Source organism: Lissotriton helveticus, chromosome 9 (genome assembly GCF_964261635.1).
Source record: "Lissotriton helveticus chromosome 9, aLisHel1.1, whole genome shotgun sequence".
In the NCBI taxonomy this organism is placed as follows: Eukaryota; Metazoa; Chordata; class Amphibia; order Caudata; family Salamandridae; genus Lissotriton; species Lissotriton helveticus.
Genome location: NC_136070.1, coordinates 1,136,863,123 through 1,136,886,214, shown reverse-complemented (window position 1 = coordinate 1,136,886,214; position 23,092 = coordinate 1,136,863,123). Strand labels below are relative to the sequence as shown.

At 45.4% G+C, this 23,092-nt stretch overlaps 1 protein-coding gene across 8 annotated transcripts in view; it reads left to right on the top strand.

The window, feature by feature from the left end:
* SLMAP (sarcolemma associated protein) overlaps window positions 1–23,092 on the top strand; it is a 1,084,481-nt gene that overhangs the window by 277,877 nt on the left and 783,512 nt on the right. For all 8 annotated transcript variants that reach the window (XM_078661565.1, XM_078661566.1, XM_078661561.1 and 5 more), the window contains exon 5: window positions 14,495–14,557. In XM_078661565.1, coding sequence (XP_078517691.1) covers window positions 14,495–14,557 — 63 coding nt within the window. The remainder of the gene's footprint in view (window positions 1–14,494; window positions 14,558–23,092) is intronic.

Here is a 23,092-nt window from a genome sequence, read left to right as displayed (position 1 = left end):
AATAGTTTTTCGTCATGTACCCATCGTTGCTATTGTGTTACTTTGTTCTTTTGTTTGAGTTTTGCCCTCTTCTAAGGACACTTATGCACAGGATACATTGGCCAACGACCTCTTTCTCAACCTTTAGTGGTCCTTGTACACCTTCAAGCTTGGAGTGCTTGCTTCTGTCCATCGTGACTCGCATGCCTTCTAGTTTAAATACGTCTGATGTCCTTTTGTGTTTATTTTTTTGATATTTGGTGTATTTGTTCTATAATACGACTTCTAACATCAGGATGTTGGGGGGTGTGGTCTTCTGTCTGCTGAAGTATTCTTAAATCAATTTGGCTTGATCATTTGAAAAGGTGTTTTCTGATCGACACTTCTAAACGCAGATTCCTCCTCTTAGAATGTTTCCCAGGTGTCAAACTGGATCTGGAAAATTGTTAGCAGTATCTATGCACACTGGTAGGTGATGTCCTTTAGCTCCACGTTAAAAATAACATCATTTTGCCCACATTGTCCTCAACTGATGCACTGACATCAGTTCTTTTCTTTTCCGAGTGAACGCAGATTCCTCCTCTTAGAATGTTTCCCAGATGTCAAACTGGATCTGGAAAATTAGCAGTATCTCCACACACTGGTAGGTGGTGTCCTTTAGCTCCACGTTGAAAGTGACATCACTTTGCCCAAATTGGCATCAATTTCTTTTCTTTCCAAGTGAACCTTGTGGGTCCAGAGAGCTACCTCAGTCATTTTTCTACTTTTTTTCAACGGTTTGTTGACCCTTTTTGAACATTTAACTCCCAGTTTGCTTTGAGACATGTCCCTTTCAAAACCTATGGGTGTTAAACATTGTGGGTACTGCTACAGACAAATTTCGGTATCTGCTCCTCACTTGGTCTGTCCATAGTGCTTGGAGTTGGACAGCAACCCCAAGGCCTGCACAGATTCCAAGTCCATGCACCCCAAAGCCATCAACAAGCAGTTGATGATGCTCCTGGCGGCATGGCAGAAGGCAGCCCTGTGCTGTTCCTTTTGGACAACCCTCTTCCCGCTACAAGACGTCCTCTTAGAAGTTTGGTACGTTGATGAAGCTCAAAAAGAAGTTGAATCGTTCTTCGGCCCTACTTCCTCATTCCGCCTGTTGAGCCGGCAACCTGCCCTGCTGCACGCTTTCCACAGTTTCCTGAAGCGAGTGTGATTCCTGCTCAGTTGAAGGAGTTCTATAATGCTCTGTTTGACATTGATGCCGGTGCCAACCACGCCCTACCAACTCCAGGACTTACTGTCCATTGATACTTTTCTTCCTTAAGGGGAGATGAGAATGATCAGTTTTTACCATGAGAGGGACAGTGAGCCAGAAGAAAACTGGTAAGACTAGAAGGGTGACGCAAGCTTCTTGGACAAGTGTGTTGGCTCTGGCATGCTGCCCTGGCCCTGTTTTGGAAGAGGACGCATCCTTTACCACTGTGACGCGCAGGGCAGCAGAGGACCTCAACCTACAGCTGCCAACAGTTGAGTTCAAGACTATCGTCTTGTCAGAGGCGCTTCACCCAGGAGTAGACTCAGCTGAACTGTTGCTCCTCTGCAGCGAAGCCTTCACTGACATTCTCCTGTGGGCATGGGCCAAACTTTGCACCGTAGCTCCTTTGCAGCACATGATTGCCTGATGCCAGTGTCCTGCCCCTGAAGACCCAGCCTTCCTCTCCAAGCACCCCTTGCCTGAGAGCCTGTTTGTGTATCACTCAACAGTCATGGTTAACTGAAATGCGTTCCCCTCCATCCCACCGCACAGGGAATCGAGGAGCATTGACACCTCTGATAAGCACATTTTCTTTTCCAGCAACCTATCCTTGTAGTCGGTGAACACTACATGCCTCTTTGGCCAATATTCCCATCTGTTGTGGCACTCTGTTGCGCAGCTGCTGCCCAAGCTTCCTCAGGAGGATAGAGCCATTCTCAACCAAGCCTTGGGGAAAGGTTAGGATGCACAAAGTTTTCCATTGGCTATGGGCTCTATGCCATGGCTTCTACTGATGCCCTGTCACCACGCCAGGTGGCAGTCAGCTGGATTTTGGGGGTATGTCGGACTGTCCTTGATTGACATGCCATTCAATGATTTTTGCCTATTTGGTTACAAAGCGGACGTGGCACTCGAGCTCTTTCGGGAAAGTCCGGTCACTGCCAGGTCTCTCGGACTTTCTGTATTTGCCATGTCCCAGCAACAGTTCTTTTGCCCCTACTCCATACGTGGTTGGGACTTATATGGGCATCTGTAATACTAACTATTCCCTACAGTCCAGCAGACTACCCAGTCCTTTCATGGACGGGTTCATGGGAGCCAGACAGCGTGCTGTTCAGCCCCCCCTCCCTACTGTAGCCTCTAAGCCTTTTTAGTGCATCCTCTATCCAGCACTGGTATCCCGTTGGTGGCAGGATCAGGTTCCACCTACCCCAATAGTCTGCAATTACGTTTGTTAAGTTGATGCTTTAAATTGAACAGAAGGGGCACACCCTTTTATATGTGGAAACCCCTCCACCTTTGCCACCATCCACAGAATGGCTGACTGAGTACCACCTCTCCTTGCTTCGTCAGAAGTACAGTATCTTTTTTACAAAGGAGCCATTGAGAGTGAGCCTGCACAATAAGTAGAGCTTGGTTTTTATTCCCGTTACTTTCTAGTGCCCAAAAAAGACTGAGGACATCTGCACCACCTCAATCACTTTCTGAGGAAACAGAAATCCAAAATGCTCATGTTGGCTCAGGTTCTCTTTGCCCTGTACTCTGGATGGTAGTGCTGGACCTTCAAGACTTATTTCCGCATCTCCATCCTGCTGACTCCGACGTTACCTGCGACTCACAATGGACCTCAAGCATTTCCATTTTGCTGTGCTTCCTTTCGGCCTTACCAGTGCCCCTTGGGTGTTCATGAAAGTTATGGCTGTGGCTGCAGCTTATCTGTGGAGTTCTGGGCTTCCAGTCTTCCCCCACCTTGATGACTGGCTCCTGAAGGCGGGCTCACTTCAAGCACTTATCACCTGTGTCGGACTACAGTGGACCATCTGTAATCGCTTGAGTTCACTGTCATACCTGACCCTCTCAGACACTCTTTCATGACACAGTGTGATTCTGCACTTATCCTTTAGAGCAGCGAGTCCAAGATATCTGATAAAGGCTTCTAACTGCAGATTCCTCACTTTAGACTTTCCCCTATACTGCAGACAGGACCTTGAAAATCTTGAGCATTATCTCTGCCCACTTGTGGGTGGCGTAGATCAGCTGCGTGTCAGGACTGATGTTGCAGTGCCTTCATACACGCCACCCCGCCATAGTGACATCAGTTCCTTTCTTACCGCACCAATTACGCTGATCCAGAGAGCTACCTCAATCACCTTATGGTCAACTTTTTGTTGAATAGCTTTTTTCTTTTTTTTTTAATAGCTTGCTCTCTCTGCTAGGGACATGCCGAAACACTCTGGTTTGAAGCCTTGTGGGGATTGTCAATGTCGGCTCCCCACCTGGTTTGTCTCTTGTGCATGGGATTGGAACACGACCCCAAGGCCTGTGCCAACTGCTAGTCCATGCTCCTGAAAGCCATCCACGACTGTGCGATGAAGCTCCGGGCGGTGCGGCAGAAGGCGGCTCCGTCTCGCTCCCAATTTCGTTCCCATGGGCGCTCTTCATGGCGGTCCATAAGTTGTCCCCATGAATGGTGGTCTTTAAGATCCAAGACTTCCTTTCTAGAGTTGGGCAAGACTAAGAAGCACAAGAAGTTGTTGAAGCATTCTTCTGCTTGACCCATTTGACCTCGTGCTTCTAAGCCCCCGCTTCTGCACTCCACCTACAGAGCCAGCATCAAGGCCCACCCACACTACCCAGAGTTTCCCAGCACTGGGTCGACACCTGCCCAGTTACCGCTCAAAATGCTCACCTTTACCCAGGTTTTGTCTACTCTGCAACCCGGAGACTGACTGGTAACGTTGGATTTGGAGGTCACTTGTCCTAACGACAGGTATAGATGAACTTAATAGAAGGATGCCTGGCCTGCAAAATAACACCATAAAGTTTGGGAGTAGGGTTCAACACTCAATTGCTGCCACTCAATATCCATGTATAAAGTTGAAGAGTACGCAGGTTTGGGTGTAGCACCCGGGCCTGTTGCTGCAAGGGAAGGTCCTCCTGAAGGTTCAGTCTGATCAAAGGAGCAAACTCTCAAGCTCTGGCAATCTGGATACCACACCATTTGAGCCCAATATTGAGCCACTAGTATGACTTGGGTTCGGTCAGTCCGAATCTTCTTGAGGGCTCTAGCAGTAGTGGTATCGGCAGAAATTTATACAAGAGTCCTGAACTCTACTCAATACTAAACACAACTCTAAACAAGAGTCACCTTGGAAACTCCAGTGCACGGAAATGACATTGAGCTTCTAGGCAGAGGTGAAAAGATCGAGCCAAGGCTTGCCCCACTTAGACAAAGAGTGCATGCCACCTCCGGTTGCAGATGACATTCGTGGTCCATGGGGCACCTTCGGCTGAGCTGGTCTGCCCTGGTGTTCAAAGAACTAGTCAGATGCTGAACAACTAGGAAAATGTCCTAGCGTTCCAGCCAGCTCCAGAAATGTCAAGTTGCCCACTGATCACCACTGGTACATTGGGTATGACATGGTTCCGGTTTTTGGCATGGACAAAAGAAACTGATGTCAGTGCTCCGGGGTGGTACTTATGAAGGCAATGCAATGTCACTTCTCTGGTTTTTTGGGGGTGACATGTTTTATTGAGTTTGTACAGGTCAATAGAAGGTTTCCATAAAATGAATGACATGTTAATCGAATAAGTGTATAGGAGGAAAATTGCTGACCACATCTAATCAAGTATCGTTGGATTACAGTCCTAAAACAAAAAACAACTGCATCAAACGAATCCCAAATATTCGCCTGGTCTCGTTCGTTCTAGTCTTAAGTACTTGGGTCACTAATACATGGGTGTGATATTGATATAAACTCTCAACCTCTATTGAAATGCTATGACTTCATTCATTAGATGACCATCCACCGGGTTGTGTCTCTGCAAGGGAATGTTCCTATAAGTGGCCCACCTCTTCCATATTTTGGTGTGCTTCAGTGGGCAACCACGGGCTATGAAGACCGGTTGTTCTAATTCCATTACATACTTCATGCCCACTTTCCACGTCGATACATGAGGAGGAGTATCAGCCTTCAAGTGTTTGGCTGTGTCCCGTTTTGCGAGGGTAAGACCCAAAAATAACAAATGTCTTTTGTAATGATTACCCCTAATTTCGTCTGTGCAATAGAAAAGCGTAAGTTTGGGAGACCGAGGAATGTCCCATGCTAGTACTCCAAATAGACTTTGAAGTACCCCCGCCAAACCGATCAAGAGTGGGACACGTCCAATTTGTGTGTAGGAAGGTGCCATCCTCGGGATTGACAGCAAAGGCACTGAGGGGAGGCAATCTGCCCTGCCTGCCACAATCTATGTTGAGTGTAATACACCAATGTAAGTATTTGAACTGAATACAGGGGAGGCGGGTGGAGATTGCTGCTCCGCGTGGTGATTGGAGAGATTCGGACCAGCTGTCATCTATAGGTCCAATATCCATGTTCCTTCAGGCCTGTAGGGTAGCAAGGGTTGTGGGGTAGTTCGTCACTAGGGTTTGTTAAATTTTAGAGACTTTAGGAGCTTGCCTTCTAGTGGACTGAACTCGAGTAGGGCAGTTGGACCCTTAATGTAAGACTGCAAGGCGTACCATAGTTGTATCTATTTGTAGAATTGGGAGTGGGGCATGAAGAACTCCTTTTGTAGGTTTTGAAAGGACTTCAGTGTTTGGCCCCTCATAACATCCCCTAGGGTGGAAATTCCGATACGTTCCCAGCCGCCTGAAGGTCCACTACTGAGGGATTAAGCGATTTCGCCTCAACGGGGTCTAACCAACCTATATGACGAAGCGTATGTCGCCAGGTCATGATCCCCACCTGTTTTGCGGGGGGAGGCCCTTAGGGGCTGATCTGCTGTACAGGAGTGGGTATAGGGATGATTTTCCCATAATCCATTGTTCGATCTTATATTCGGGTACGTCCCTAAGCCCGTACCACCATTCGTTTAGGACCTGCAGTTGTGCTGCTGCATAGTAGGAGTGTATGTCCGCAGTGGCAATACCGCCGCAGTAAGTAGATTGAATACTTGTGCGCAGGGCGACCCTGGCCTTGCTATCCCCCCACATGAATTGACCCAAGGTTGCATTCATTTGCTGGAGTCAGGACATGGGAATCGGATAAGGGTGAGATTGTAATTGGTAAAGCAATATTTTGGTAAGGAGACCATCTTGAAGATGGCTGACCTTTCATAGAGTGAGAGTGGAAGTGACGGCCATGTTTTCATCTTAGCTTTGATGGTCGTGATTTCAAGATTAACCCCCCTTCCCCCGGAAAGTGTTTGGCAATCAGATACAAAGATGCCCTGGTAAGTGAATCCTTGCGTTGCAGGCGTCAGGCCGTCTGCCCATTGCCCACTCCCAAGCGACCCTCTGAATAGCCTACTTAGTAGGGTTCATGTATAGGCCAGACGTCTCGCTAGAAATTTACATGACCAGAGTGTTTGGGGCCCCGTCTGGTTAGGATCCGTCAAGAATAGGATGTCGTCTGCATATAATGCTATCTGGACCGATATGTCCAGAGTCCACTTGAACCTGCGTTAGGGTGCGTCACGTCTTACCCAGGCTGCTAGAGTCTCAATGGCCAGGGTGAATGGCAGAGATGAAAGGGGGCACCTCTGACAGGTGCCCCAGTGGATAGGGAAGTGGGGCAATGTAGTTCTAGCCACCCGGACGGATGCCGTAACGTTTGGTATAATAGTCTAATCAATGCCATGAGGCGAGACCCATGCTTAAGTGCCTCAATAAAATGAACATATAGGTCTAACTCACGGAGTCGAATGTCTTATCCATGTCTACCAAGAGCATGGCGGCTAGTCTGTTTAGGTGGTCAACGTCAGCAAGGGCGTTATGGAGTCTACGGATGTTAGGTAGGGTCCATCTTTACGACATGGTCTGGGTGGATCATGTCTGTGAGGTGCGGGATCAATCGGTTTGCCAGTACTTTGGCTAAGAGCTTAGCTTCAAAGTTTAGAAGAGATATCGGCCTATTGGACAAACAGAGGTCTGGGGGGTGGTTTAAGGAAGACCACAATTTCCGCGTGTCTTCAGTCTGGTGACAGGATTTTCTTTTGGATGCCTTCATCAAGGGTCCTGAAGTAATCTATACCAAGTATAGATGTGATAGCTTTGAAGAACTCACTTGGGAACCTGTTTGGTCCCAGCCGATATTAATTCTTCGAGTGTGATGGGATAGTCAAAAATCCCGAGCGGTATCACAGTGCCCTGGGTGGGATATCCTGGAAGAAATTCTCTATCTGGGATTCTGCTATATCCTCATGCTTGGTGTAGAGGGAGCTGTAAAATTCAGCAAAGGTCTTGGCAATAGATGTGGGGTTTGATATCGTCTCTGCTGTGGATGATGTAGGTATGGGTATTTCTGCCGGTTTGAGAGAATACTGGCACAGTCTTGGTAATAGTTTCCCAGATTTATCCCCATGTTTGGTCAATCCTGCCCTGCGAGGCCTGCCAGGCATGTTTAGTCTCGTCAAGAAGGAGGCTTGGGTATCTTTTCTGCAGTGCCGCCAGTTGTCTGTGAGCACTGTTGCCATCAGTCTTTTGTGCGGCACTCTCAGATGTGAGTATCTGGGCTTCGATTTGTATTAGGGTTGATTTAATCTGGCGGCCGTGCATTGGCTAATATCAAACCCGCGGATGGTGGGTTTCATGTTCTCCCAAAGGATAGAGGCAGAGGGTTCTGATTCTGCGTTGAAAGAGAAATATTGAAGCAAAGCTGCGTGGAGATTCGTTTTGTAGTCCGTGTTATGGAGGTGCCAAGGCGACATTCGCCAATGAAATACAGAATGCCTTGGGCCTATTTGTAGCTGGATTTTGACTGGGGAGTGATCTAACCGGCATCTGGGCAGGATCTCTATCCCTGCCACTCTGGGGATGTGGGCCCTGGTAATGAATATATAATCTAATCTGGAGGAGGATCTGTGTACCGTTGAGAAATACGTTTAACTAGTGTCTGCAGAATGAAAGGTCCTCCATGGGTCTACACAGCCCAGTGTCTGTATTAAGGGCTCCAGCCTAGACTCCCTTGGCGTGTGATGTGACATAGTAGGGCGACATCTGTCCCGGTCGGGGTCTAGCATATCGTTCCAGTCTCCCCCCCACTAGTTACAGTACATCAGGTAATAAACTCTAAGTATCGATGAGGCGCTCTGTAAATGCCTGGCTGAGGGGTGGAGGGGTGTATATGCTGCCTACAACTATGAGTTCTCCCCAGATTGTGTCATGGATAAGCAAGTATCGGCCCAACCTGTCAGCCCATGTATGCATGTGTGAGTACGGAATTCTGCGATTAATTATTATAGCAACCTCCCTTGACCCTCTGGTAAAACCTGAATAGAATACTTATGTGTAGCCATAGGGGCCGAGGCACAGCGTACAAGCCCCCAATAAGTGAGTTTCTTTCAAAAACAGGACATCTGCCCCCAAGTGCTTTGTGTATTTAAAAATTGCCCCCGCTTGATCTTGTCGAGGAGGCCCGAACATTCCAAGAGACCACTTTTTTCGCTCCGGGTGGAACAGCATTATTAAGAAGTTATATCATTAGAAGTGAAGTGAGCGTTAATGACAACTGTTACGCAGGTAACACTAGTGAGTGACATACTTTGGTCGCATAGAACTAATAAAACAAGCCAAAACCGGAACAGTAACACCCCCACAACCCCTCCCCCACCCATCCCCACACCAATACCTCAAAGAACACTGAAGTATCTGCAGCGGAAAGTATACAGATCTCACCCCAACCGGAGATGAGGGCTGATGCAGTCCAAGAGTTCCCCAGAGGTCCCATCCCTATCGTATGCCCTTGTGACCTGTGACATAGAACAGTTTCTATGTAGTAACCCTTGTCGTTGTCAGTACTTGATTCAGTAAGTAGATGATTTGCCTCATAGTGGACTTTGCGTGTCTAGGTGCAGATCTATTGCGATTTACGAATCCGCCTTCAGGGTGCCAAGTTGCTTGTCCCCGCGAGAGCGCCAGGATGATCTTGAACAGTGCCACCGCTTGTCCTTGGAGACTTTAGTCTGTTGTAGGCGTGGTCCCCGGATGATGGGTCAGAGGCTCAAGGCAGTGGTGTGCGGGCCCTGACCGATAGGCGTTTGTCTGACCATTGAAAGACCTCCTCAGGGGTGTCAAAGAACAATGTGCTGTTTTTATAGCGGTCTCTGAGTCGGGCTAGGAAGAGCAGCATGTAGGATGTTTGCAGTTAACCGAGGTGCGCTATGGCAGCAGTGAATGACTGTCTCTGTTGTACTGATTTGGTATTGTCAGGAAAAATCATTATCGGTTGGGACTTGAAGATTAGGGACTTTTGACCACGTCTTGTCTCAGGATCCCATCCCAGTCGTGGTAGTTGAGGATCCGCACGGGGCAGGGAGGCTTGGCCACTAGTGCTCGTTTAGCACGTTCAAGCATGAAACAAGAGGACAGGGCATCGTCTGATATTCAGGATTTGAGCCAGTGGTCTAAGAACGCTCACATGTTCGAGCCCTCACACCCCTCGGGGAACCCCACAAATTGCAAATTGTTACTACAGGCTCTCTCTTCTGCATCTTCAACCTGTGTAGCCAGCCCTCAAGTGAGTCCCTCTTGGGTACGAACTTTGCCTTTTAGTTCTGTGATGGCGTCTTCTGCTCCATATATCCTGTTTTCGACCTCTGTCACATGTTCTACTGCATTGCGAAGGTCCTACTGCAATAGCATGATATCCGCATCAATTTTAGCGTCCAGCGTAGCCCTTGATTGTGTGATCGCCGCAAGAAGCGCTGCATTATCTAGTATAGCTGTAGGGGTGTCACTAGGGGTGTCACTAGGGCCGTGTGACTGGTGGCTCCTCCAGTATATTTATCCAAAGTGCTCTGTTTTGAGTCCTGGCCAGAAGCTTGGCCTTTAGACATGGGGCAGTTTAGGAGGTATCGGGGAAGGGCAGTGCAGGCGTCTTGGTGTAGATCGTAGGGTGCTGAGGTCTCAAGCCTTTTCAGGGGTAGTGTTTGCATCAAGGGCTGGTCCTACCAGCAAGCCCCACCGGGGCCAAGCCCAGCCACTTCCCTAAGCAGGACCTCGCCCCAGCCTCTAATGGGTGCCACTATTCCCTCCAATGAATCATCCTTCTGTGCCGTCTTGTTCCTCGGGCCCCTCCGCTCCTCACCTACTCCACTTCTGCTGTTTGCAGCGGCACCCGCCAGGGGAGGATTGAGGAAATCCACAGCCGGCATCCGCCCTAGCGTGCTGAGCGAGAGTGGCTCCAGGGCCTCCGGCAGCACATACGAGACACAGGCCCCGGCGGTGCCCTGCCCGCCGCCACGACCCCAGCTGCGGCCAAGGGCAGGCACTGCAGCCAGGTCACCCCACCGCGGGGCTCAAAGCAGCTCCCTCCACCCAGCATACCCCCAGCCGCTACTGCAGGCGGGGTCAGGACCACGACCCAAGTTTGGCGATAAGCGGCTATCCATCGTCACTGCACCACTCCAGGTTCAGTGCAGGTCGCACCGAACACCTCGTCGTCAGGTCGCCCAAGCTCAGCTTCGCTGCAGTCTGTTCCCCCCTCCGAGGGCTCGGGTCGTATCCCCGGGTATCGGGTAGCAGCACCACAGAATATTATGGCTAGGACACAGGATTTGTTGGCAAGATTATGAAGGATTATGGCGCGGCTACGTGTGCCAAGCTAAGACGCGTCTGCCATGATGGACCGCTTGGCCATGCCCTCGTAGTGTCACTAATGACGTCAACACGGAGCTGATCGATGCCACCTATGGCATGTCCATTCAGGTTATGATTCTGACATATGGGACTCTAGCCTGGATTTTGTTGAGACTGACTTAGTTTGCACAGTCTCATGGCCTCCTGCATTCTGCTAATAAAGCATGCCCAATGGCACATAGGGGCTCTAAGGTGGGATTTGAAGTTTCAGTGAGCACAGAATATGGTCCAGAAATGGGAGGGGACTCCACAAGATCTACAGTGGTGGCTGACGGACCGCGACTGGGTCATTGGCAGATCCCTCTCCCTTCCCCACCAGAGCTTACTGGGTTGGGGCTTCCATCTGGGTGAGGTGGAGTTCGGAGGACTCTGGTCTCTGGGGGAGTCTCAACTCCACATCAATCTCCTGGAGCTGAGAGTCATCCGCTTGGCTTTGAAAGGTTTCCTTCCATCAAGGGGAGTCTGGCACAGGAGCTCATGGACAGCGCCGCCCCCATGTGGTATTGCAACAAACAAGGTCGTGTGGAGTCGTGGGCCCTGTCATGATGCTCTGCGGTTTTGGATTTGATTGCAGGTCCCTAGACATTTACCTATCTGGGCAGCACCCGGATGGCTCTCTGAACTCCAGGGTATATGAGCTCAGTTATCGATGCCTTGCAGATTACAAACAGCAGATACACCCAGAGATGGCCTAAGGCCTCTCCCAAGAATGGGTAGAACTCTGGCTCGATCTGTTAGCCACCGCAGAGAACGTGTAAAGTCAGCACTTCTGTACTTTGGAGATTCTGTGCGGCTCTTGGTCAGAGACTCATTCCACCTTGAGTGGACCTCAGGACTTCTGTATGCCTTTCTGTCAATACCACTACTGCTTTGAGTCCTCAAGAAGATCAAGGCTGACCTGGCCCAAGATATTCTTGTGGCTCCAGATTGGGTACAGAGTGCATGATATCCCAATCTGCTTAACTTATCGGGGTACCCCTCATGGAGGACCTTCTGTCAAAGCAACAGGGCATCTGCATCAGTACCGGACTTTGAGATTCCTTTGATTTTATGAGCTCATGTATGCTCCTTGCCACATTGAAGTCTCCTGAGAAGTGCCTCAGATAGCAGTGGTCTCGGCATCAGTAAATTCACTCTGCAGGAGTGGAGATCTTCAGCTAGTTCCGTCAGGATCTTGAATAATGTATGTGTCTTTCTAACCTCTCGGTGAGCCACAATTTGTCCTCTACAGATAAATTTCTCCTTTGTCAGGTACCTCCTTTTTTTTTAACTGGAGCTGTCACCTGGAAGAGATGATGGAGCGAGGAAATTGGTTTCTTACCCAGCACCAACTGCACATCAACATTCTGGAGCTGAGAAACATCTGCTAAGCCCTAAAGACGTTTTTCCCTCCCTATTGTGCAAGTCCCCTCAGACAAGACTGCTGCTGTCAACCACCTAGGAGGAAAAGCGGGAGTGAGGCCCAAGGACCTTCTGGTGGGAGGCTCTGTGTTAATGGTAGTGAGCTTTGGGTCAGAGAGCTTTTCCAGGCTCTTTCCCATTGATGGGTCAATTCTGGTGAGGTGGTTAAATTCATGGTGCGGATGTCCTTTAATGCTTTGGTCGAGGGGCAGCGCTGTAACTTGGAAATTTTTGTCTCTGCAGATTACAGAAACTTGACATGTCCCTGCAACCAACCCTCCTTGGGCACAGCCTTTGGCTGACCTTTTGTATTCGTTAATAGATACGTTTATCCCACATATGCAATTAAAGTCATGCTTTCATAAAAATCGAGAATTTTAATTACAATAAAACAAGATTAACCCATTCAAGGCCATTGTTGGGTTAAGACTCTGATAGGATGTGCCAGCTGGTTGCTGCAGAGCCTGGGTGCCAGACTGCCCCCTGAGGTAAGACCCTGCTCTGTAAGGTGGACGGCTGTGGAGAATTGGTAGTGTAGCAGGTGAGTGTAGAATATTAAAAACCCAGAAATTATCTGAAAAAAACACAGTAAAAGGGTAGTTTTAGTGTTGTAAAAATCAAAGCTGAAACCCCAAAATTCAACAGGTATGATATGCAAAACCTGTGCCCCTCCATGCTCAGTGCACACTTTTGTTTAAGGTGCATGTAAAGAAAGGTCTACTAGTGGCAGAACATGAGGGCCTAAGTTATCGTTTTCATTAGATCATAAGTAAAAACACAGAAGGCCTGAGATTTACCAACGCAGGAGGCGACTCCCCTCTAATATAATATGACACAGAAACAGGCCACCCTGGGTCAAAGAAAAAAGAGGGAGGAGGGTGGGTTCCCTTTTATTGGACGTATTCCCTCATCCACCGGTGGGTGGCATGATTCACCTCTCGACTCTGCACCGCACCTCTCGACTCTGCACCGCACCTCTCGACTCTGCACCGCACCTCTCGACTCTGCACCGCACCTCTCGACTCTGCACCGCACCTCTCGACTCTGCACCGCACCTCTCGACTCTGCACCGCACCTCTCGACTCTGCACCCCACCTCTCGACTCTGCACCCCACCTCTCGACTCTGCACCCCACCTCTCGACTCTGCACCCCACCTCTCGACTCTGCACCCCACCTCTCGACTCTGCACCCCACCTCTCGACTCTGCACCCCACCTCTCGACTCTGCACCCCACCTCTCGACTCTGCACCCCACCTCTCGACTCTGCACCCCACCTCTCGACTCTGCACCCCACCTCTCGACTCTGCACCCCACCTCTCGACTCTGCACCCCACCTCTCGACTCTGCACCCCACCTCTCGACTCTGCACCCCACCTCTCGACTCTGCACCCCACCTCTCGACTCTGCACCCCACCTCTCGACTCTGCACCGCACCTCTCGACTCTGCACCCCACCTCTCGACTCTGCACCGCAACTCTCGACTCTGCACCGCAACTCTCGACCCTACTCTGCACCACTCCACACCACTCTCCTCTACGCCGCTAACTTTTAGCCATGTATAACATGTCTAAAAAAAATTGGTAAAGCCAATAGCTCTTGCATAGGCAAGGCTTAGTCTTTCCTAATGCTAGTTTATATTGCTCTCCCCAATTGTCGTAAACACCCTACTCAAGTTACTTTATATTTTAGTTGACACAATCCTTCTATCCTCTCTATTATTTGTAACAAACTGATGTCTGCCTGGACGCTATTCGCACTGTTAACATGTAAATCAAAAGAAAATCGTTGTCAGTGGACATCCTTCCCATGACAAATATTTATAGTTGACCAGTTACTGGAATCATGCTCATGAAACTATTACCCAGACCCATTTTCCCAGGAACTTTATTAATGAAAGAACAGTTTTCCCGGTCACAAGTTTTCTGTGTGCCCACAGAAATCCCATTGCTACAGGTTTTCTGTCAGTTAAATAAAGCTTACAGTATTGTGTTACTTGATGTGACGACCCTGTCATAAAGTAGAGGTTAAAATGCGAGGATATGGAAATGGCGACATTGTATGTTCAACCTTCTAAATAGTTGTGGTTAGAATTGGAATTGAAAATTACAGTAGACAGCTAATTTTGAATGTCATTAAAACGCAGATGTCTTTTTGTGACCGTGTCTGTTAATTTACTTGATTATTATTAACAGAGTTAAGATTCTAATTTCACAATTCTATTTCTCAGGTTGCTGCTAACACTCCCAGTATGTACTCTCAGGAACTTTTCCAGCTCTCTCAGTATCTGCAAGTAGGTGTTTTTTTTGTTCCCTTCATGTTTTGTTGATCAAACTTGTTCTGTTCCTGTTTCAGTCACTGACCATTTAACCGTGACCTGGCTCTGTTCTGATATTGTTGTGTTTCTTACCTCCTTGAATAGTCTTTCTGAATAGCTACCTACAACACGATCACGGAAACAGCTGATCTTCTATGGGAATCAAATGGCAAAATAGGAACAACTTAATGTATTTAGCACCCAATACCTGTCCGTCAAAGGAAGAAAATGCAAACTTATGTGAATTCGTCCCAACTCTGCAATGACAAAAATATTGAATTTTGTCATTGCTTATAATCTGCAAACACATAAGTTATTGCTCTAGTTAGAAAAGTACGAACAGTCATAGTAGGTGGGGTCTATTTTGGTAGAAGCTCGAACGATATCTCCACGGATCTCCTGAAGTAGCCCTCTCCTAAAGATAGGTTCAGGGCTTTCTTTCAGTAGCAGTAGGCTTAGCTCGGCATAATGTGGGTGATGAGACCTCTTGTGTGGTAAAAATGTACACAGTTTTTGCTGTTAGGAGTCCATTATCGATGCAAGGCCACTTACCACTGTCAGTTTCTAGGTTGCTTTCAAGATCCTCTGCAGCTAGATACATCCCCATCTTCCACAAAGATGTGGCACATCAAGATCTCAGCACTCATGAACCCATATGGGGGCTAGCTGAGCTTGAATCTCTGCTAACTTATGTTTACCCTGAAATCCTGCTGTCAAACTCCAGAGTTCTGTGTCCTGTAGCATCCTCCCAAAAATGTCCATAGTCCGTGGCTGGCATAGAATAGTGGGGGCTTACTGGCAGTGCCTACATACATTCTAGGATGTTCTGTGGTGCCTAAGCTCGTTTTAACACCAGGACTATGGAACAACCCTAAAGGGCTTTTTAATTGGCTCCCATCCTTCCTCGTACTGAGACATTTTGTAAGTGCTTTTTTTAACCTTAATTTTAAGTCTCCACAGATTTTTGTCATATGGGGAGACGCACTTGCTCACATTCATACTCTTACTTACTCCCTACTCACCCTCTCTGGGTATTGTAGATCAAAACGGTTAACATATTGTATCACATGACTTTTTTTTCATTCTGATGAGTTTAACTATACATATTTGTTACAGGCATTAATTTATCTGTGCAACAGATTAAATATATATTGCTTCTGATAAACCACTATCAGGCTTTCGGAAGTGGAGTGTTTCTATAAAACAAAGACTCAATTATATCTCTTGGCTGCAGCTTCTCCGGTATAGGGTAAACTAGCACATCAATAAAGTACACCAAGTACACCATAAGAAGGGTACCATCATAATTGCACATTCAAAAGTGGAAGTTCTTGGGACTCAGCAGTGTGACTTCTGTTGCACACTCTCAAAGCAGCGAAGAGCTTCTCTACTGAAGCCTCTGTTTATTCTCCGGCCCTGTAAGGTTTTGCATCAGGAGCTCTATTTCCATCATTTCTAACTGAACTTGAATCATCTTTACCAGTTTCCCCTCTCAACTCTTTAGCGAAGAAGAAGAAATAGATTGTTATGGGAGACTCTTGACATGGAACAAATGGCTTATGCCAATATCATGTTGTTTTAGCAAAACCTATGAGTGGCCTTAATCTTCTCTTGAATATACTGATGTTATGGTATTCTCCCAAAGGTATGCCCCTTCCACCAGAAAGAATGAAGCATCCGTCATTAACAGTGTACTTGAGGGTTGGAAAATGTTACTGATATTTTAAGTTAAATATGAATCCTTTTAACTTGCTCATTCATTTTTCATCAGTCTCCAGTTGTCACTCTATCCTGGAAACAGCTAAATGTCCTGTGTCCCAAACATATAAAGCACTTAATGAAAAATGCTAAAGCTGAAAATATTGCAAAAATACTGCCTGTTTGAGCAGAATAGTTAGTTTGCTGTAACTTGTGGTGTACTTCTATCATTATTATACTCTTTCTGCTGGTATGAGGGCAGGGACAACTCTCCTCAGGGGGATTTGGAGAGAAAGATTGAGCAAAACAGCAAAGTGCCTGTGCCACTGGTCCGGGACAGAAATCCAAGATGATCGATACTCAAAATGGAATTAAAAGACCTAGGCACAAGGATTATAAAGTTCTCTTTTGAGAACCAGAAAAGACAAAACAGTACATCAAGAAAAAGTAATTTATCTCGTGACTATGAAGATACGCGGATCGACTGACACACTTTAACTTTGATGGTTGCAACATACTACGGTTGCATCTTAAGGGTCGCAGTAAAAGGAACTTTCAAGAAGAGACTGCTGAAGAGCTGATTGTGTATAAGGTAACGGATCATCACCACCCCCTTTTCTGAATCATTTTGTCCACCATAAGCGTGGAAGGGTATACTCAGATGTGAGTCCCTTGCTCATTGCACCATCAGGATTCAAGCAAGCCGGGCCGATGACGCCTGAAATGGCAGAAACCGGTCCCCGGAAGCTTGTTTCCTTCCCAGTACAAGAATTGGCTTGGTAGTTTGGTTTGCCCTGTTCCCATCATGCACTGGGACAGGAACAGACTAATTTGCATATAGCCAAGTTCTGAGCTGGGATGGTGCAGTGAGCTAAAAAACGGTGATGGATCAAGCCCTGATCTTTGGACTGGGTAAGAGTGGTCTGCTTAATTCAGGCACTCTGTTCATCACCACCCCCTTTTCTGAATCATCGCACACAGTAGAATCGTTAATGAGGGTCCAGTGACTAGTTACGAACCACGTAGAATGTGGGCAGTCGGATGTGTAAAAGATTGGGTGCTATAGGAACAGACTCTGCTATCAATACTTGAAGGCACGGCGTTGACCCACTTTATTGGCCTGATGGTTGCTTACGTGCAGCTCTGAAACATATTGGACCTGCCAGATCCAGTGCCGGATATTAGGATCTTGCTTGTGACGTTTTTTGGACACTTGGAGCCGAGCTGGTTTTACAAATATCTGTACCGGGGTTCTTGCACACACTTTGCTACACAAGAACAGACACTATCCGTTCTCGATACTCGCCTGATTGTTTTTGATGTTTATGCCTTGAAAAAGTCTAAGCAAAAGACGAAACACGTGTCAGCTATCGTGTGCTGGGAATGTTTTAAGAATTTATTTTTCACAATACGAATTAAGACTGCTGAACAGCATGAATAATGACCTTTATGGATGTCTGATTCAGAGCAATATTGTTGTATCTTGTCCATTTTTATCTTGTCCTTCAAGAACAAAGACAAAAGGAGAATCCTTTCGCGGTACCACTAAATGTTGGAATTGTAATAACTGCAACAACATGATACTGGGCAATACATTACTACATCCCAGAACAGGTGAGAAAATACCATTACATCACACGTCAAATTGCAATACTGACTTTGTTATCTATTCAATCAAATGTCCGTGTGGACTTTTGTATGTAGGTAAAACAACAAGAAAATTCAAAATTCGAGTATCTGAACATAAGAGCCGGATACGCAATCAAAATTCCACATCACCGTTGGCGACACATTGGATGGAGAAAAGACATACGATTGCGCAAATCAAATGCCAGATCATTGAAGTAGTACCTCGATATGAAGGCAGAGATAATGATCAGACCCTCCTCCGAAGAGAGGCTTTCTGGATTAAAAAATTACAGACTTTGACCCCATCCGGGTTAAATGATAAATTGGAAATGAGCTGCTTTTTATAATATGTTTAGGCAGGCTTGATGACAGTTCTAATAAGCCACCATGAATCCTTATCAAATAATACTAGGTAAACACATATAACTACACATTAGTAGTTTATCATAACACATAGGAAGATTCATCAAGTGTTGTAACTAAAAAAATGTCAGTGTTGTGAATGCATAAGGTGTAAATAGCAGGCTGGTAATCTACATTGGGAATTGACGTTATTAAACTGTATAGTAATGTGTAATGAAAAGGCATGTTTGTAAAAATTACTTCTTCAGATTAGAACACATGTATAAGTTTTTATATTTATGAGAAATTAATGTCACTTTAGCTTTTTGTTCGTCGCATAAAGTTATAGGAGGTTGAACTATGACGCTCTGTTTATAATTTAAGCAGTAGTTTTCATATTATTTTTCTATATATTTAACGTTACAGTTGACATATCTGTAACATAGTAAACGGTGACTACATATATATTTTCAATATTTGCGGTACTCTTACATCAGTAAGAGTCACTAGCTCATAATAAATATAGTCCGTCGTCAATTTTTATGTTCACCCGGAAGTCGTGCATATAAACTGAGTATGATGACACGGAAGTGCATCATCGAATCAGCCAGGCGTGTTAGTTGTTGGCGTCTCCGTTTGTTCAAGAGGTAAGCGTATGTGTCAGTCGCTTCGGATTTAAAAACAAGTTATATTCTTAAAGGTACTGATGTTACCTTTACTTTTGTAGGTACGGACTACTTTTAGACCGCTTCGAGACGGTTGAAACAACTTCGTCTTGTTAGAGGTGAGCCTTTTTAAACATCGGCTACACGATACTTTTGGTGATATACTTCGTTGGCGCTGACAATATAAACTTGTTTCTTAACATAGTCGGCTATAATTAAAATTTCATGGTTACTCAACCACGACGATTGTCCTCTTTTGTTGAGGTGAGCACGCATTTTTTAACGTACATGTGTAAAGTACATGTGTAAAATTCAGTAAATAGAGTGACTGGTTTATTCACACTCTCCTTATGGAGACAGAGGTTTTCAAATCTCTGCAAGGCATACAAGTATGATCACACTGATAAAAGTTTAACAAATTAGTTTTGTATAGGTTCTATGATTGAGAGTCAATATACTTGTTATTTACAATGGATAGCGAATTTGTACTTATGTCCTGACTTTTCTACTAATGACTATGTGTCTACTATGAAATAACACCAAAGTTATATGTGTAATGAAGGAACGCTAATAATACACTGCTTAATGGTTGACAGGGTTATATAATTGTTTACTCTAAACATGTGATAAGGCATCGTTTATATATTGTTTCCTTGTTTTTTCAGTCTACAACAGAACCCCTGACGAAGGGACAAGAACGTCCCGAAATGCATTGGGTGGTTGTTCATGAAATACGAACAGAAATGCATATTGCAAGTGTAATATGATTTGTTGAAATGAATATTCAATTGAATTGTTGGTTTAACATTTGAAAATATATTGAATATAAAGCTGATGAATTCAAAAAAAGTTTTGCATGAATGTTTATAATTCAGACCAAGTAGTTTGCACTGTAGTCCTAACAGCCCATGTGGTGTTAGGCCTTTTTTCATAGTTTATTAAAAATGCTTGGCAGGCATTAATACAGAGCAGCACACATACCGTACAAATCCTGTATAAATATATAAAACTGTGTGCGACATTCATCTACATTTAACTAGATTCAAGCAAGCCTGACTGAAGACGGCTGAAATGCCAGAAACCGGACCTCGGAAGCTTGTTTCTGGTCCAGGGAAGGCATGGCTTGACAGTTCGGGCTGGACTGTTCCCATGAGGCACAGGGTCAGACTGATTTGCATATGGCCATGTCTGAACTGGGGTGGCAGAGTGGGCTAAAGAACGGTGATGGATTAAACCCAGATCTGTTGACTGGGTGTGAGTGTTTCATTGGTTCAGATGCTCCGTCCATCACCACCCCTTTTGTACCGCTTTGTTCGCCATAAGTTGGCAGGGTATGCTCAGACGTGAGTCCCTTGCTCACTTTGCCACTGGATTCAAGCAAGCCTGGCTGAAGACTGCTGAAATGCCAGAAACCGGTCCTAGGAAGCTTGTTTTTGGTCCCGGGAAGGCATGGCTTGGCAGTTCGGGCTGGACTGTTCCCATGAGGCACAGGGTCAGACTGATTTGCATACGGCCATGTTTGAACTGGGGTGGCAGAGTGGGCTAAAGAACGGTGATGGATTAAACCCAGATCTCTTGACTGGGTATGAGTGTTTGATTGGTTCAGATGCTCCGTCCATCACCACCCCTTTTGTACCAATTAATGAACTAAGAGGCAGCTCAGGGGTTATTTGTACCCTATATGTGGGCTAGATTCCTATTACACATGGAGCAAACGTTTAGTCTATTAAAATCAAACAAAATAGTTTTTTGTACAGCACTCATGCTGAACTGGCATATTTGAAGGAGCTCTCATGTAATAATGAAGAAAAAGGCGGATCTGTGAAATAAAGTATTTGCCAGTGTCACACAATATGAGGTCAGGTACATTACAGTTGGGTGTAGTAGATTATTCAAGTCGCTAGACCCAGTACTTAATTTGACCTAGTGGTTTTCAGTGCTCAGCACCAGCACTTAATTTCCAGCACTGGGGCCTTCGATCATCTGCCAAAATGTGGCGCTGTTTGGGTAATTTAGAGATTACCACAACAACAGTTAATTATTAACTTTAAAAATGACTATTACCTGCTGCCCAAGCCATTCTCATAGCTTTGAGGGCCTGAAATAGTTCGAATTGTAACACTTGTAGAAGTGTGAATGTTAGTACTTTTGTTACTTTCTTTGGCAGCGTGGTAGGGGCAGTGTGTGATACAAGCTGCAGAGCCCTAGCGCTTATTTAATTTTTAGCAAATTAAGCACTGAATAGACCTACAAGTCTTGTAATATTTGTATGACTTTTGGAGGTCTTGGTTTCAAAGCAATCTGTGCAAAAATATAAGAAGGTATTAGCAAAGTTTGGCATTTTAATGCAACACTACTTCGTCTGAAAACCCAAAGGTATCTGATGTCAGTACTGCAGCCAAGCTTTTGTTTAAATTTTATGAAAATACTATTTCATAAAGTTATGATTGTATGAATGATAGTGCTCTAGATGCCCTTGGAGTTTCATATGTGATGCTTATCTGGGCTGGACCAAGAAACTTTGACACACCTTTTTACATTATGCCTAGAGCTGAAATCGCCACATGACCGGTTTCTGGCTGTATTATTTAAGGAAAATCGTATTAGAAACTGTAAAGATTCTCTGGATATCTGCTTAAAAGGAGATTTAAATAGGATTGGTGGTTACACAGTTTGAACTTTGTGATGAGGGCTCCTAATACGTTTTTTCATTACGCAATGTATAATGTAGTTTCATTGGGATTACTAATTTGGTTGCTATGAAATATTTGTATGGAATGGTATATTTTGTTAGTAATCAAATTGGATTTATCTAATGAATAAAGCTTAATTGCATGTTTACCAAATTTCTAATAGGCTTTACATTCTTAAATGTAGTACTGCTTCTAATATTATTGTGTAATTCATTGTTTCTTTGCCAATAGTTTCATAGCTGTATCCCCTTTTATAAAGTTAACTGCTGCATTTGGCCAACTCTCTAGGGAATTTAGAGAGATGGATGCACTTGGATAAAATGCCACCCCTGAAAGTGAAGATTGATCGGTAAAGAAAGGATACACTATGACTGATAAAAAAAAAATGAATTATCTCTGTGGTGCTGTAGATTTTGTGAACTTCATTTCTTACAACTGCATAATCCTGTTTGATTGGCAGTGGTCACTTTAAGCTCCTGATCGATTCCTAACTATGCATCATAAAAAAGTGTTCCAAGCTCTAAGAAAACTCTCACTCAGAATCTGCACCTAAAACATCAGCAGGACTTAACAGGTCCAGTTCAGGGAAGGGGTTCTTCAAGGTAGCAAGGCATACAATCCGTTATTATAGGACTGAGTAAGGAAGTGCATCAGCAGAATTACACTTTTCTCAAAGGTACTGCACATATCTTAGATTATCAACTCAGAGCACTTGCTGAATAAGCAGAGGAAATACATTCCACTGTTTTGTTTCTGAAAGCATTTAAATCTTAATAAACATGTTTTCTAGCTCAGTTGGATGTTGAGTCATCAGAACTCCTAATTCCTGTGTAGATCTTCATCTTTAGTTCATCTGTTCCCCAGACCCTTCACAGCACACCTCTCCCTTGTGGTTGATTTGCACATTTGAGATCATGTCAATAACCTTTTGTATACCCTCACTGTCTGGGTTCTTTCCAGCTCCTTCTCGTCACTCGACCATGTCTTCAGTCCAGCCCTGAAACCAAGGTTGGTTTCGACAGCTCCAGATTCTGTCCCAACACACATACCGGATGAGGCACCAGTCTCTGCTCATGCTAGGCTGATGTCTTGCCATGAAATAACCAAAGTGTAGACTCACACCTTGGATGTTGCCCAGTCCCTTCCTCGACGTCAGTACTACTGGGGGCCATGTTCGGCTTGGATTCAGATACAGTTCAAGGACTCCAAACTATTCCACATATTGATGATGGAGGTGGACAACTTTCAATCCCCGGATTATACTGATTAGGGACTTCTGGATTAACAAAATACTGCTGGCTCGGACTCCTGAAATAATTTGTTTCCACCCATACCCCCACTTCGGAAATTGTCTTTTTTCTGGTTGCTTTCTACAGAGCTGCAGAAGTACTCAATTTTTAAATTCAAGCTATTGAGACACAAAGCCAACTTGTTCACTAAGATCTTGCAGCCTGTCTATGCTCTATCAGAGCCTTTGTTACAAT